General features: G+C 35.0%; 1 protein-coding gene across 1 annotated transcript in view; it reads right to left on the bottom strand.

Moving 5' to 3' along the window:
- Nucleotides 1-466: 466 nt before the first annotated feature.
- Nucleotides 467-18,534, bottom strand: part of LOC110112321 (KH domain-containing protein At5g56140) — a 38,972-nt gene continuing 20,904 nt past the window's right edge. The window contains exons 4-7 of the mRNA XM_020844508.2: nt 15,183-15,281; nt 14,976-15,092; nt 1,307-1,450; nt 467-1,053 (exon numbers count right to left, since the gene is read on the bottom strand). Coding sequence (XP_020700167.1) covers nt 904-1,053; nt 1,307-1,450; nt 14,976-15,092; nt 15,183-15,281 — 510 coding nt within the window. The 3' untranslated portion in view covers nt 467-903. The remainder of the gene's footprint in view (nt 1,054-1,306; nt 1,451-14,975; nt 15,093-15,182; nt 15,282-18,534) is intronic.

Genomic DNA, 18,534 nt, shown 5'->3' with positions numbered 1-18,534 from the left:
GCGTTGATATGTTCTTAAAATAATAAATAGATAATTCTTTAAAATTTAATCTTTGGGAGTTCCAAATTGGAATCAAAGCGGTTATTGGAAGAATTGGATTGTAAGAAGAGATATAAAAATTAATGTTTGAGCAAGGTAGAAGTTGGATAGTATAGATTTTCATTTCTGCATTTGATTGAATTGTATATGTATGTATGTTGAGTTTGTGAATTAATTGATTAGCAAAAAAGGATTTTATTAGTGAATGAATATACCTAATGGTCAAAGTGCAGTAGCAGCTCCAGTAAGTTGTAATAGTTTGATGCAGCTTGCCAACATACTTGCTAGACTGGAAGCAGCAAATGTAGCTCTGTTGCTGCAGAACTCTTCGACTGTAAGCAGCAAAAGCTCTCTCTGAGCCTGAAATTTGTGTTAAAAAGCAGATCTAGCCAAGGAAATGGAGATGGGAATATTGATGAAAATTACATAGAAGAATAACATAAATTAAGACTTGATTAATTAGAAAGTTTGCTTGTACCAACTACCAAGGCCTGCCATGGCGCATGATCTCCGTCCAACAGTTTATACACAAGCTGACAACAATGTCTTCGATTTCTGGCTATACAACCCCAAACTAACACAAACATTGTCAAATGAGGATTATACTGCAAGGCATAAATATATATATAAATATATAGAGCCAAGCAGCCATGATAAAACAGGGATGACTACCCAAATTATCACGGCGAAACTAGTATCCTTCGAGACACTTCTAGACCGACGCGCCAGTACCCATGCCCTCCGATGGCATCGAGACCTGAGCAATAAGCCAGGACGGCAAAGCCCGGCATATGAGAATTGCCGGTGACCATTAAATGTAGAAGGACAACAACATGGACTACACCACCATATTAATGCCCAACTTCACCCCCTTGTCTTTGCTCTCTTCATGCCAAGGCTGTTATTGAAAGGGGATACAGAGCCAGACATGTGTGAGCCTTCTTCACGGAGTGTGCCATTCAGCATTGCTAGTTCCCGGAGCTGTTGCTTTTTTATGAAATCTTGTGATTCATCCTAATTATGAGACTTAGAGAATTCAGATTTGAGGTGAAATTGAGAAAGAAAGTAATCGAAATGGACTTTTGACTCTTTATGAAGGATCAAAAATAGCCCCTAAGTATATAAAATGATCATTTTGGTCCCTCAAATATTTAAAGAGAATTCAAATTAATCTCATGATGAGACTATTTTGATTAATCTTTAAGGAGTTTTGGGAAACATTTTGATCTTTTTCTCAAATGGAAAAAGTTTAAAATTAAATGCTTACAACAGGTTTAATCAGCTCTGCAAGGATATCTCGAGCTTGAATCAGGCGAGAGTCGATGATTTCTACTGGCAACTCTGCTTCTATTAGTATGTGAAGGGGCTCATTCAAGTGTTCATACCCTGGTTTTCCTCTCATCATCTCCTCCTGTCGTGCAATCTTATTAGTAGCATATTTAGATGACCATATACAGGAAAAAGAAAGGAAATTTTTGCACCGCAAAGAACACATTCCAATATATTTAAAAAAATGGTCAGAGTTCATACATCCTTCATTCAAAAGATTTTAAAATTTCAATTTCAAGCAGTTGGTTTGCTAGGTTGATTCATTCATCATAGTTCGTATCTGGCTTGCATAAGATCTGTAGGAAATAACTTTATACGATCACAACAAATGAGGGAAAATGTTGAAGATATCTAGGGGGAAACTTGAAAATGAATTAGGGAATTCCAAAGTCAGAATAAATGCAAGCTAAGGAGTGTGATTTCTAACCTTCATATTTGGCTGGTGTATGGTGGATAGCAGGCCATTGAGACTGATTAATATAACAGACTGAAATAAAGCCAGTACTTCATTTTGTCTCTCTAACATCTAACCTAATGAGTAATGACAGACTATTTCTATTCTGGGAAATTTCAGAGTATAATACAGTCACGTGCAAGGGACTATGAATCATGGAGAGAACAAGAGGTAAGGGTCCTGTTAGAAATCATGATATCATGTCGACGTTTTCCATATCTCATTATTTAATTTTATAAGAAAATTTAAACACCTTATAGGCAACTCAAGGACGCTTATTGATCCCTCTTGGCACAACCTGAACACATTTCAGATATGTCTTAACATGAATTTTATTCTGCTCTAATTAATAAGAACTATGAATTTACATATTTTATTTAGAGGTCTTGAGAAATAATGATAACTATAGTTTTGCTCTATAATCTGTAAATATTTTATCAAAAATCTACCAGAATTGATAAGAATTTTTAATTTACAAATATTAAAACATATAATTTTATTTTGCCCATCCCACAACCATGTCTTGTATCTTGCAAAAAGTGTGAAGTTCCAGTTTGTGTCCATGCATCTTTGAAGGGAAGCAACAAAAAAACCAAAAAAAAAGTGTCAGATAAAGAATAAAGATGAGGCCGGATGGGCCAAACAGCATTATCAGCAACAGCTTTCATAGTCATCACATGCTCAAGTTCTACACTACAGCTCAAGTAGCCATTAGTAGCAACTAATCTCAAAGCCACCATTGCAATATATGCAACTGGCCTGCTGATTTCCTAAAAGATGGATCGAGAAAGACCTAATAATTGACAGGCTCAGGTTGATGTTGTTTAAATTATATTAAAATCCGTATCCTATTCCAGATGAATCAACTTTCAACTTGTGCTCAATTTGAATCAAAGATACAGTTAAAATTGAATTCAAAGTTGTCTTTTTTTTTTTAAATCAGTGAGAGAAATAGTAAATTTAGGGGGGGGGGGGGGCGCATATAGGCAACGCAGATATAGTCATACCAAAGGTGTTGTGAATCTACAACAGTAATATGTTAGGTTACTACAAATAAACTTGGGGAATCAACCGACAACAGCTCAAGGAATGGAATGAGCTGTACCTAGTTGTAATGTTTCTATCAAACATATGAATTGTACATAGTAAGTTCAAAGATAATTGATTTCAAGAATGTTGTTACATTGTAATTTTTTAAATACCATAAAAAATAAGAGCTGTGGTTTAAAAGGTGGTAAAAAGAATGATTTCTAGAGTCAGTTTTCTCTTCTTCCTCCTTCACCTCAATGTCCCTTCTAGATTTGAGCAGCTTGAAATTCCTAAGATATTGAGTACTAAGATCGTATCAATGGTACTCTTGTTAAACTTTGTGGCAGCCAAATATATCTTGCACAAGCAGATCTCCACCGATTGCTAGATACGTCTTCTTGTGTTCAGCCTCACAATTGCCGTGACATCTCCAATATTTGTCATTCGTTGTCGCCCCTAGCAACTCATTCCCTCATGAACCCTGTGGTCATCCTCGATGCATAACACCTCAGACGCATCTGATCTTAACCCAAGACATGATATCCTCATCTCCACTTCTTCTGTTTCACAATCCATTTTTTCCAGTAAAAAATTGAATGCAATGTCAAATCCGTGCAAAACTATTCCTTTGTTGATGCCTCTATTAGTGCCCCTTCCAGATTGCCCGATCTGCACTACCCAATCCCCATCGTCAATCTTAGCCCCATCAACTAAATCAACATGGACCTCGCATGATTCTCAAACCCACGTCAACTCCAAATCTAACTCCCACATCAATTATTAGAAAGCTCGTTGATCACCTACGTCCTAGCCAACCCTGACAAAATGCAAAGCTGAATGGGACGGGGCTCATTACCGCAACAAAAAAATATTTCCCATTTAGTGATACAATCAATCAACAAAAGCAAAAGGTATTATTTTTATTGGATTTGTTTGTTGGTGCCTCCTACAACAAGCATGAATTCTTGATTGCAACACCAACCATGGTGTTAGGAATGCGAAAGGCATCAAGGTCTTGGAAGCATTTGTGAATAGGGTGAAAAAAGTTGAGAAACAATTGTCATCAATCACTTTGATCATAAATGGCATCACAAGACGTTGGAGCAATAGTTGCAAGCTAAACCAATAATGGAAGGCCGTGTGATGTGTAATTCAGATATGTTATTGATGACAACTTCTTAGATGTTTTCTTCCGCAACTTCAAGAACCACAAAAATGGGTATATCACATTCTAATGGGAATGCTATACAAGAATGATTTTTCAGGGTTGATTAGTTATTTTCCCACTGCAATATATTCAACAAGCAACGTTTTATAAATGCATTGATGCATAAGAATGGCCTAGCATAGTGTTTGTACCACTGAACGTATCTGAACAAATAGCCAAATTCATGATATTTTTTTCCAAAAAAAAATAAAATAAAATGTTTTGGTCATTCCCTTAAGATCATCTAACTTGTTTTTGGAGAACAGCCTTTGTATAATGTGGACCCAAACATCATCATGATGCTTACTGATTTCAATGAAAAAATACCTATTGCAAGTCCTTTTACAGAAGAAGCTATACAAGAGTTGGTGGTGCAAACGATTATGGCACTACAACTTGTGCAAAAGAGAGATCATGTAGAGTTTAGGCTAGAAACATTCATGGTTATCAAGGGGATAGACTCGAGGAGGTATAGCTAGATGGAGAACCGGTACATGCATAGTTGACAATAGTCCTGCCTACTTTTCCTAGCCCACAGCTATTCCATGGCTATCCCACTTTGAATTTTTTTGTCTCATACCTCAGTGCAAACTTAAGTGCAAGTTTGTTGTTAAAAATGAGTAATGTTGTGAACGCATGCCATATTACTACTACAAATAAATTGGCAGAAAATAGCTAGAGGAATGGAATGTGCAATGATTAGCTGTTGTAATGTTTGTATCAAACATATAAATTGTAATTATTTATTTAGAAGATAATTGCTTTCAAGAATGTTGCTACATTGTAATTCTTTGAAAACAATAAATAATAAGAGATGTTGAACAAGGAGCAAAAATAATTATTTCCCCATTAGAGTTTTCTGTTTGTCCCCCGTAAAACATAAGTGCAGCTTTTAGAATATGAGTGGCTCAAAATCAATGGGATAATTATGGGGTTCTTATCAATAGGAGAGTAAGAAGTATAAAAAAGCCAACATTAGTTTGAAGCATGAAAAGGAAAATATCCATTCTCCCCATCTTGCTCTTAAGAGAATTACATAAAAATCATTACTAGGAGGCTAAATGGGCATGATTTGGTGTGTCATGAGTTTGATAGGAGGTTGCAAATGGAATGATAGATGGAGAGAATCCCAGATAGTAGAAATTGGGATTATGTATTTCTTGTTTCTATCTAAACTGGACAATTAACTGTTTAAATTAATGATTTGTGAACAGCAAATTTAGGAAAAAATAATTAATTGTCCATTTAGATAAAACCAATACTACAACTACAAGCCTTTATCCCACAATGTAGGGTCGGCTACATGAATTCTTTTTTTCCATTATGTCATGATAAGAGTCAAATTTTCATCTAAATCTAATAAAGAAAGGTCATTTCTAATAATTTCTAACCAAGTCTTTTTAGGTCTACCTCTATCTTTCTTAACATAAGTCAAATCTAATATATTTTCCTAACCAAGTCATAGAAAGGTCGGCATTTTATGTGACCAAACCATCTAAGGCGACTCTCTCTAATATTATCTTCCACTGGAGCTACTCCAACCTTTTCACATATATGCTCATTTCGCATCCCATCTCTAAGAGTAAAGTCACACATCCAACTAAGAAACCTCATCTCTGCAACACTTAACTTAATATTATGCTTCTCTTTTAATGGCCAACATTCTGCACCATAAAGCATTGCAGGTCTCGCTACCATCTTATAGAATTTTCCCTTAAGTTTGAGAGGGACTTTTCTATCACACAACAAGTCTGATGCATTCCTCCACTTCAACCATCCAACTTGAATTTTACTAATAATATCCTCATATATTTCACCATCACTCTGAACAATAGATCCAAGATATCTAAAATATATACTCTTATTAATTACTTGATCGCTCAAAGCCAATATCCCCCCATTGGATCTATTATTACTAAAATTACACTCCATTTAGATAAAAACAATAAATAATTAAAAATCTATCCAAATACTAATTTAATAGAAATCTAGCATACAATTCAAATGCATAAAATAATCACACATTCGATTGGAAATCACACCATTATAAAATATTAAAAAAAAATAAATTGCGCATTAATTGAGAATATTCAATCATGCAAGTAGCCCATAACTAAAACTAAAGAATACAAATAGAACAAAGGAAATAAGTTGGCAAATAATAATCTAGGCTTCACATAGATACAAAATACCAAATCCGATAAAGGATGTATTCGTGTTTATGATTTCAAATGCAAATTTAGGATAGGATGCACAATTTCAAGTGCATAAATCTAATTTCTTGTACTCAAACCAATAAATTAAATAGCTTCTCATCCATTTTGATGATAAACTTGAAGTACATAAAAAATTACACAATTGATAATTTAGCAACCACCTAAGAGATATCTCAAATAGAAATTGAATATTATTAAGAAAATACACATTCGATTGGAATTTGGAAAAACATAATTAATATTCAAGCAAAGTGGAATGCCAAGTAGGATTATTTTTTAAATGTATTTGACCGCTATTTATAATCGCCAACCACTCTAACCACCCTATGCATAAATCTAATTTATAGTTCTCAAACCAATAAATTATACAACTGCTCATCCTTTTGATGATAAACTTGAAGTACATAAAAAAATTACACAATTGATAATTTAGCAACCATCTACGAGAAATCTCACATAGATGTTGAAGATTATTAAAAAAATACATTCGATTGGAAACACAAAACTAATATTCAAGCAATGTGGAATGCCAAATAAGATTGTTTTTAAATGTATTTGTCCCATATTTATAATCGGCAAACACTCCATCATAAAAAAAACAAATTGTGCATTAATTGAGAATAGTCAACATGAAAGTAGCCCCCGTAACTAAAAATAAAGAATACAAATAGAACAAAGGAAATAAGTTATCAAATAAATGTCATAGAATTTATGATTTCAGATGTAAATTTAGGATGGGATGCACAATTTCAAGTGCATAAATCTAATTTCAAGTTCTCAAACCAATAAATTAAACAACTACTCATCCCTTTGGATGATATACTTTAAGTACACAAAAAAATTACACAATTAATAATTTAGCAATTATCTAAGAGAAATCTTACATAGAAGTATATATATGAATTTGATAGGAAACACATAACTAATATTCAAGCACAGTAGAATGCCAAGTAAGATTGTTTTTAAATGCATTTGGCCCCTATTTACAATCGTCAACCACTCGAACCACTCTTATGTATAAATCTAATTTCTAGTTCTCAACCCAATAAATTAAACAACTACTCATCTCTTTTGATGATAAACTTCAAGTACATAAAAAATACAAAATTGATAATTTGGCAACCATCTACGATAAATCTCAAATAGAAGTCAAAGATTATTAAAAAAAATACATTTGTTTGGATACACATAACTAATATTAAAGCAAAGTGGAATGCCAAGTATGATTGTTTTTAAATGTATTTGGCCCCTATTCGTAATCGCCAACCATTCAAACGCCCTCCCCCTATGTATAAATCTAATTTCTAGTTCTCAAACCAATAAAATAAACAACTACTCATCCCTTTTGATGATAAACTTGAAGTACATAAAAAAATTACACAATTGATAATTTAAAAACCATCCACGAGAAATTTCATATAGAAGTTGAAGATTAGAAAAAAAAATGCATTCAATTAGAAACACAGAACTAATATTCAAGCTGAGTGGAATGCCAAATAGGATTATTTTAAAATGTATTTGGCCCCTAGTTATAATCGCCAAGGCGCCAACCACTCACCCCCCCACCCAAAAAAAAAAAAAAAAATCATAAAGCTAGAGAAGGCCCATCTGAAGAGCTATAGGGCCATGGAATTGTTAGGTACTAAAAGAATGCCAAGGCCCATAATGTTAAAGATGGGGGCAAGGGTAATAAGCACAAAGAAAAGATGTCATTACAACAACAACAAAAAAGAAGTCATTACAACAACAACAATAACAACATCAAGCCTTCATCCCATTACGTGGGGGTCAGCTACATGAATCCATTTTCTCATTTGCGTCATATTAAGAGTCAAATTCACATTTAAATCTAATAAAGAAATACCATTTCTAATATTTTCTAACCAAGTCTTTTCGGTCCACCTCTACCTTTCTTAACATAGGTCAAATCTAATAATACATCTACTCTCCTAACAGGGTCATCGAAAGGCCGCCGTTTTACATGACCAAATCATCTAAGGCGACTCTCTCTAATACACTATTTTTAATTACTAGAAGATGAGCTGATGAAAAAACTTTGAAATAATATTTATTAACTTAAACAAAGTAATCTTCTAATGACAAACCACACAACTACAATGCATTTATATGTTATTCAGCCAATAATTTCCTTCATGCTTCAACGATGTCTCTGCTCTCTTTTTTAAATAGCAATCCGAGCCCTTATCCCAATGGCAATTACCAAGCTTGAGGCTTAGGGATTCCTAAAGTCACGATCTATCTGATTGTTGTAGGATGAGAAGAGGCAGGGATCCATGGATCACATACTTTAAGTGGTAGTTAGGTGTGGCTGAGAGCCAAGCTGTGTACATATATGCATTCATTTATTGGTTTTGCCCACAAGCAATTAAGAAATAGAAGGTTGTGGAGAAAATCAGCTTAGGTGTTTAAAGTAGCCCTTTTTAGGAAAATAAAATTAAACCTTCCGTTTTAATTTTTTATTTTTTGAAAGAATGTTATTAATTCTGACTTATTTTTAAATCTTTCATCACTCATGCAATGCCTATTACTATTTCATTTGGAGCCCCATTTGAACGTCTTACATATTTGATCATCTTTTTAGACTTACTAATTTCAATAGTCTTTTAATTCACTCCCACGATCTATCTTACCAAGTAATTTGATTAAATACGGTAATCATATTTCTGGTAAATGATTGTTTCTCTAAAGTTGATTCAATTCCCCTTTTCTCTTCATTTTCTTTTTATTTTAACCTTATGCATAGGAATTAAATGAAAATATTTATGGGAATTTCACTAGCTAATCATGATCTTAATAAAAAGTTTTATTCCAATTTTAATAGCCCGCCATTAAGGAAGCAATGTAATAGTCATTTGTGAAGGAATGCAATAGCCACATGCAAAGAATGAGACAGGATGGGCTTGGCTAATTGATGTTATAAGTAATAATCATGAATAAATTTTATGTAAACATGATTATTCATCATTGAGTTAATTTTATATATAATTTATAAATAATTGTGCTATCAGATTATTCAATTGATTCACAAGCCACAATCTATAAGATTTGTTCAGTTCTACATTTAGGAATAGATTCAAATACTTTTAAAAGTTCAAGTTCAATTATGATCTCATGCTCAATTTCATTTTCAGCCTTAAATTCTAAATTTCATTCATGTTATTGAATATGTTCAAATGTAAATGCAAATTCAAATACTATAAAATCAAATGTAGGATCATATTGTAATAATAAATCATCATTTACATCCAATGCATCTTTGAAATAATATTCATGAACTACAACTTCTTCAATATGATCATATTTGACTATGCATGATTCATATGCTAGTGTGTTTCATATGTATTATAAGAGATAAATCAATTTTTCTTTAGAGATGTTAAGCACAGATGATGTAGAACGAAAAATGAGGATTGAGTCCTATGAGTCTTGAAGAGCAACTCATGAGGTCCAAACAGCAGCTTTTGACACTTGGGAAATTCTGGACAGCAACCAACGGAGGAGGACATGAAGCTCATGTGTGATCGTTGTGATTGCCGACAAAGAGAGGATAGCAGATTGAAGCCAGAAGAGGTTCTGGACAGCAGTTTTCTGGTTCCTTGCAATCTAGACAGCAACCTGCAATGTTGGGGAACAGCTTGGACAGCTTCTATAAAGCATTTGGAGCTTTGGATCACCACGTATGGCCTTCAGGGATACAAGACAGCACGTCACCTGCTGGAACACAGGGACAGCCAGCAGGAATCACAGGGATAAGAGAGGAGAACGTGGGGAAACTATTGGGAGGTAACGGTTGTGGCTGGGACAGGTTTGGAAAGGAGAATTAGAGAGTATATGGCGAGGATTTAATTCAGTAGGAGGGAAAACAAAGGGCGGCAGCTTAGGTTGAGATTGGGTGGGGAATTAATGAGAGTAATTATGGAGATTAAGGGGATTGGAGAGAGGAAGTGGGCCGGCCATACATGGAGAATTAATTAGGGGGATTTAGAAATTGCTTTCCAAACTTAGGTTGCTAATTGTGGAAAGAGAATTAGAGAGAAATCTCTAATAAAATTCAGATTTGAGGGGATTTGGGAGTTTCCAAAAATAAATTGATCTCATTAGGAAAGGATTACAAACTCAATTTAATTGGAATTTGAAATTTGAATTCTTTCCAAAGTTAAGATGATTTAAATTAGGAAAGTTTTAATTTTTTTCCCACATGATATTTTAGGAAAGTTTTTTTGAATTTCAAATTGAACAAATTTGAATTCAAAATTCTGTCCCAAAATACTTTCATCCAAATTAGGCAAGGGTTTTAATGGGGATGAAGAGGTGGGATGGTGGCCGTGGGTGTTGGACTGGGAAAAGAGGGGCTTTCGGGTGAGGCTAGAATCTGGCGGCCAAACGAAAATGGGAAGGAAGAAGAAGATGAAGATAATGACGAAGAGCAATAAGGAACAAAAGCAATTAAACAAAATATAAAAGATACAACCGCGAGCCCGGACACATCCTGCGGCTGACGGGTACTACGTTGCCCTTCTCCATGGGACTTCACGCCACGAGCCCGGACCCATCCTGCGGCTGGTGGAAACTCCGACTCCCTCCCATAGGAATTTCACTAAAGTTCTTCCCAAAGAACACAAGTGCAAAACACAATTTTTTTTTATTAATCCATCCTCCCAAATACAAGAGAAGGGGCCTCTATATATAGGCCTCAAAAGAAATTAAAAGACAGATTAGCCCCTTGGGCTTACATAAGACAAAAGGGTAAAAAGGGAAATTGCAAAATTAAATCAAAATAAACTTAATAAACTAAAATAAAATAAAGTGATCTCGGTCGTCGATCTTCAGCTCCTCGGATAAGCATGGACGGTTGGATGTCCGCATCAACAGATGCAACAATCTTAACAGAACAATTGTAATCTTTCTCAACCATGAAAGTTCTGTGTAAGGCCTCATTTAATATCTTTAGAGAATTATAGCTTAATTTCATGCTCAAGGCTCTTAATGAAATATATAGAAATAATAAATAAATCCACAGACAAATAACTTTTAGCTACAAGAGTCTTAAACCCTATATAGTTATTCAAACACACTATAATCATCTCGTTTGAATCTGTAAGTTGATCATATAGCTAATCCATATAAATTATAAACATTGAATGACAAATAATGTTCTTTTAGTTATGTTTATGATAACCCATGCAAATTTTATTTCAGTTGAAATACTTCATCAAAATAAAAGAGTATGACCCAAAAATTTTATTTTAGCAAATTCAACTATTGGGAATCGTACGTGTTGAATCATTTAAAAAAATATTCTAGCTTATCTAGAGAATGGAAAATTCATTATAATTATGCCTCCCATAAAAAAATAGTAATATGTGTTTGCATATCATAATAACATAATAGATATGTTGAAATTGTCTAGAATCTTTCTTTAACTAATTTCATTCAAGTTCATGTCTTAGTTCTAATTGATATTATGATACAACTATAAACTATGATACTAAATATGTTGCATGAGGTCTTGGATTTAAGGGTTTCTAATACAAATCTAAGAAGAGATCCACAATTTCAAGAAGATAAGTTAAATTTGTAGTTTATAAATCATTGATTTAAATAGTTAATTGTTTGTTGGGAAGAAAGCCAAAAATACACAAAAAATTCATTTACATTATAATTTTTACCAGTCACATAACACTAAGCTCACAAGAAAATTTAAGATGATGGAAGAATCACATATTCAATTGAAAGTTCACACTGCAATAAAAAAATTCAATTGAAAAAGATTTGAAAGAATTCAATCATGTACATAAACTAATAACCGAAATTAGAAAATAAAATTGAATATAGGAAACAAGTCATCAAATAACATCTAGATTTCATTGCCGTACAAGCAAGATAACTTTCCATGGGAATCTACAAGCTCTAATTGCACCAAAGGAGAAAGAATCACATTTAAGCAATACTCAATCAAGGAGAAAATCAGTATAAAATCAAAGTAAAATTGCTTTTACATGCCTCAGCCACGCCAATTATTTTCGTCAGTGTCCCCTCAATTTACAACAAAAATTAAAGGAAAATTTTTCAAAATACCCATTTGAAGAACTCGTAGGGTCACAAAAGACTAGCGAACAATAAACACAGGAATTATAATCAAGGTAAAAAAAAAGAATAAGAATCATGATAGATCCACTCATAGAGTCATTGAAGGCCCCGAAAAGTTATGGATGAGATGAGAACCGCATCACTAAGAGTAGGCATCATTGAACCGAAAAAAATATGGAGTCAAACCAAACCAAATTTGTAATAAAACAATGAGTAAGAAAAAGAACCAAACAAAAAACAAGAAAAGGAAACCCAATATAATTAAGGTCGCAAGGCAATTGTTAAGTTGAGATAGAGGAAATCACGTACGAGGCGATTCTCTAGGCACTATGTTGAATTAAAATATAATAAATGAGGTCTCGTGATAGATAGATTGAGAGATCTACATCGGTGGTGATCAAGTCAACAATAATGGCAAGCAAGCAGTGTAAGGGAGGCACGCGCACGCGCGGGGGGGGGGGGGGATCAAGGACAATAAATAACTAGAGGAATTGGAACGAGAGGAACATAATTTAGAACTCGTGATAAATCATCATTTTTTAATCCAAAAGTTCATAAAAACTTCATTATATTTTAACCAATATAGTGACGTCAACAATAATGTCAAGCAAGTAGTGTAAGGGGGATTGCAAGAACAATAAATAATTGGGGGGAATGGAAGGAAAGATGCATCATTTAGAACACATGATAAATCATTATTTTTTTAATTCAAAAGCTCATACAAACTTCACTATACTTTAAACAATAAAGGCAAAATTAATATTTAGTCAACATTGGCAAAGTTCTATCTTCTAAACTAAAAAACGGGCTAATGAAATTAAGCAAGACACGTTTCCTTATTAATATTTCCACACTATTTTCATTTATATTATCTTAGTAGAGCGCATTCTACCCTCCATGCATGCCCTAGGCCCCTAGCCATGTAAATATTTCTATTACATTATATCCAATAGATTATAATACTATCATCGCTCTCACATCATCACACCTCAAGATAACATTCTATTTTATCATAGATCTATCTAAAATTTTTTATTTCCACTCACTCAACATAAATACTAATGGAATCTTCATCATTCAACACTCAAATACATATATTATACACATTATACCTTAAAGTCTGAATGATCTCCCCTCAATGCTTAAAAGTCTTAAGGGCATTTCTCCATTTCAACCACCCAGCCCTATCTCTGGAGATTATATCTCAATCAATACCCCCATTCTTCCATATAATAAATAACTAAACCGATCACACCTGCATATCACTTGATATTCCAAGAATATTTATCACAAATTATCAATTTTACACCCACTAAAATTGCATATCATATATTCATCTTTATACTATGAATCCTCAACCTCTTATCTTAAAAAATCTTCTTCCATATAGTAAAAACATTTCACTTTTTTGAAACAGCTTCCACACCTACCAGAACCATGTCGTCTACAAACAGCACGCAGAAAGGTATCTTATTTTGAATATCCTTTATGAGTACCTTGATAACCAATCCAAACTAATATAAATTTAATATTGAACCTTGATATAATCTAATTACGATTGAGAATTCTTAGGTCACTTCATAATAATTCTTTATACTAATTAATGCTCCATCTTGCATACCTACAATAACAATAGCATAGCATTAACTTAAACTTTTTTTGTTATATGCAACAAATCAAGTTAATTATAACTTCTCAAAATTAAAAAAAAATAAAATAAAATGGTCATGATTTTTTTTTTTTTTTGCTATCAATACTTTTTTTATCAATTTCTCCAACAAAAAATCTCCATTGTGAATCTAGTTGGCATAATATCATTCTATGACGCTGACATAATTTTCCTAAGCTAAGTTCATTACCCTCTCCCGTAAATAAAACCATCCTCAAAATTGACAGTAACAAAGAAAACGCCATTAAATAGATATCTACGTGGTAAAATTTCATGCCCAAATCAACAAATGTCACCGATTAATCGGACATCCAGAACTGTATGATAAAAATAGCTGACAAGTGAAGTGTGAGAAGCAACTCAGACTACTGCAAAATGTATGAAAATCCACGTGCAGTATGTGTATAGCATAACTCAAAATGACAATCAATTTTGAATCAGGACTCCGTTGGCAAGAACTTGACAACCAGCCCACCATAATATTCATCACGTTATCTCGTAGCTGCGTGGAGCACCAGCGGCAAGAGCACATCTCCAGAGACCAGAAATATTCATCCAGAATGCAATTGTTAATGCAATTTAAATATTGCAGCATGAAATCAAATATATATAACTATTTACAAGACGCCAGTTAACATAGTCACATAACTTAGGCTAGATATAAATTGATATTATTTTATAAGAAAGTTTATCCATTGTTTTTAAACTATGACTCAGGCGCAAAAACACAGGTGGGTCCAGGATGCTCATGATGTTTATGCAGCAGATTTATGATGAGTAATAAGGATCAGCATTATCAATACCAGAATGGTTCTCCCATGTAGATGATTTCACCTTTATGGACATGGTACTTCAAGGCAATTACGCAAATGAGCACAGGACTTTTGAGAAAGTTATACAAATTGGTAGAAGCATTATTACCCGAGCAGGATCTTTGATGCTACCTCGTCCTCTAATCAGCACTCGGCACTCAGTTGTAGCTTCTAATCTTTTAAGAGAATTTCCTCTAGGCCCAAGAAGCCGCCCAACAAAGTTGTACTGAGAAAGAAACCAATAAATAAAGAGCAAAGTCATATTAATCTCGGTAGAAACAAATTCAATTCACAAAAAACTCAAGTAAGTACATACTGTTGGATACTTATCCACTGGAATATCCACCCTAATTGTTTTCTTTATGTCAATACCAGAACTGCCTTGAGAACCAAGCCAACCATGCGCCGGTGAGTGCTGCAAATTTGCCAACCATCAAATGTTAGAACTAGAAATGCTGATAACTAGAAAGATATTAAAATAAGGAATAAATTAAATAAAAATAATCATAGTGACACCACTTTTGAATTTCAAGAAGCAAACTGATGAGGACATCAGATTTCGACATGTGTACCTGATGGGGACATCAGATCATCATGGAAAGTTTATCAGAGACGTGGCCTCCAATCTCTGTTTAAAATTGCGCAACAAGAGGCGCGCCTCTGCGCAATTCTTCCCAAAGGCGCCTCGAGGCGCACGCAATTTGGACCCTGGTCGAGGCGTACGCCTCACCCTGTGTGAGGAGCGCCTCAATTGCGCAATTATGGGTGAGGCGTACGCCTCATCCAAATGGTCCCACCTACTTAAAATGAGCATTTTTTCCCTTATACCCAATCGGCTCCCGGCATATCCCGATAATTCCCTGCCTGCAAGCTCCAGGTCGCGAAACCGAGAGCCTCCCGCACGGTCGGCCACCCTTCCCTCCGCCTCTCCCGCCGGCACCGCCTCTCTCTGGCGAACTTGAAGTGTCCGACCGCCTTGTAGGAGAAGTCCAAAAACGATTTTAGGTATTTTTTTTAGTTTTTGGTTAGATTTTTCAAGTGAAAGAAATTCTAAGGGTTTTTTATTTTTTGAATTATTTTTGTGTGATTTTGGATTCTTTCATTAGCGATCATGATTAGAGGCATGGAAAAGGGGTCTTCGTCATTGCAGAGGGACCCTTCTTTGAAAATGTGTGTACAAGTTGATATAGGCGGCGGAGAGAAGAGCTATGTTTATTTGAAAATGTCATACCTTTTAATGTTGCTACGTCGCCTGCCTACTTCAATATGTTGCGATCTGTAGGGTTGTATGGGAGAGGGTTGAAGGCACCTTCTATTGGAGTTGCGAACATGGATTTTAAAGGAGGAGCTGCTGAACACAGAGCGTAGCATTGATGAGATTAAAAGGACATGGATTGAGATTGGTGTAACCATTATGTCAAATGGATGGTCTGACATGAAGAGCATGAGCTTGATTAATATCCTTATCAACAATCCCTACGACACGGTGTTTTTACGATCAGTTGAAGCTTCAGATGAGGTGAAAAATGCTACATTCATTTTCAATTTACTTGATGGGGTTATTGAGGAGATTGGGGAGCAATTTGTTGTCTAGGTAGTGACTGATAATGCCAGTGCATACAAAGCAGCTGGTCAGATGTTGATGGAGAAGAGGACACACCTATATTGGACACCCTGCGAAGCACATTGTATCGATCTCATTTTGGAAGATCTTGGTGACTTACCTCAGCACACGAGTGCTCTTTCTAGGGCGAAGAAGATTGCAAAGTTCATCTAAAATCACTCATGGGTCTTAAGCTTGATGAGAAGGATTTCAAAGAAGGAAATCATTCGCCCTGCAACCACTAGGTATGTTCTTAAATTTGTACATTACAAATCATTCCTACCGTATATTCTTATTCCTACCTAATGTTCTTAGTTCTTACATTTGTGCGCTGTCAATCTATAGGTTTGTCACATCCTATTTAACACTGCAGAGCCTGATGGAAGTGAGGCGACCTTTGGAAGCAATGTTTACTTCAACTGAATGGCTTAACTCTGCTTGGGGGAAGAAAAGTGAGGGGAAGGAAATAAAAAAGATTATTCTGAATGATAAATTTTGGGCTACTGTGACCTATGCCATATTTAGTACGAGACCCTTAGTGCAAGTACTACGCTTAGTGAATGCAGAGAAAAAATCAGCTATGGGTTTTATTTATAATGCTATGGATGAGGTCAAGGAGTTGATTGCACACAACTTGGGAGGAGATGAGGCAAGTTATAGAGAGATTTGGGATATCATTGATGCTCGGTGGGAGATGCAGTTACACCGTCATCTACATGCAGCGGCATATTATTTAAATCCTCAATTTCAATATTCAGAGAAGAAATCTTCAAACCCGGAGGTGAAGCTTGGTCTGTATCATTGTATGGAAAGATTAATACCTGAGCAGGCAGATAGGGAGCTTGCAGATTTACAACTTGTTCTATTCCGAAATAAAGAGGATTTTTTTGGTCTGAATGCAGCAAAATCAACTATTGCCAAACGGTCTCCATGTATAGTTATTTTGATAAATGCAAGATCATTTATTTAGTTCTGAATTCTGATTATATTTTTTCTTCTTGAAAACAGTTGAATGGTGGATCCAATTTGGTGATTCCACTCCTGAGTTATAGAGTTTTGCTGTAGGAGTGTTGGGCCTCACTTGTTCTTTTTCTGGGTGTGAGCGAAACTGGAGTATATATAGTCAAGTGCAAACAAAGAGAAGAAATCGGCTATCAACACTCAGAATGAACTCCCTCGTATATATTATGCACAACAAGAGGTTAAGAGATAGGAGGTTAAGGAATAAGGGGTACTTTGAGACATGATTTTATTGCATCTATTTTGTTACTTTCCACTATTTTGATATATCATTTAGATGTTTTTATTGTAAGATAGAATATTGTTATTATTATCATGCTAAAACCCTTAATTTCTCATTTACGCAATTCTGTGTCCGTGAGGCTTACGCCTCAGACCGCCTCGAGGCTTACGCCTCGCCTCACAGACGAAAACCTCCTCGAGGCTTAATTACGCAATTTTAAACCTTGCCGCCGATCTACGGCCACGATCGAGTCTTTATATTTCTGAGTCATTGGTGTATTTTATTATTCATGTATTTTGTTATTTGATTAGGTGTATTTTATTATTTCCCGTTGTACCCCTCTTATGGGAGTTGTCGTATGTAAGCCCAAAGGGCATTTGTGTCTTTTGTTTTGAGTCATTTGTATGAGGCTATTTAAAGCCCTATTTTTTTCTATTTTGATTAATGGATGATTGATTATTAAAAATTTCTTTTTGCATGAGCATTGAGAGCTTGAGGGTTCTAATGGAGAGAGCTTCCTAGAAGAGGATGGAGATTTGCACAATACCCACCAACCTAGATAAGTCGGGTTTGTGGTTTCTTTCGTTTATCGTGTTTTCTTCTTGTCCTTTGTTTCTATCTCCTCCTCCCCATCCTCACTTAGCCGCCGGATTCTAGCCCAACAAAATCCCCTTCCCTTCCCCCTCACCCCACGGCCAAAATCCCATCCCGAACCCCTTTGCCGCCGGCTACCACCACCTAGCCGCCGTTCCCCCTCTCCACTCCCTCCCCTATTGAGTTTTATTGCCTAATTTGGATGAACCTATTTTGGGACAGATTATA

Source organism: Dendrobium catenatum, unplaced genomic scaffold (assembly GCF_001605985.2).
Source record: "Dendrobium catenatum unplaced genomic scaffold, ASM160598v2 fragScaff_scaffold_621, whole genome shotgun sequence".
NCBI classification, from domain to species: Eukaryota; Viridiplantae; Streptophyta; class Magnoliopsida; order Asparagales; family Orchidaceae; genus Dendrobium; species Dendrobium catenatum.
The sequence above is the reverse complement of the archived record's forward strand: the minus strand, read 5'-3'. Positions and strand labels throughout refer to the sequence as shown.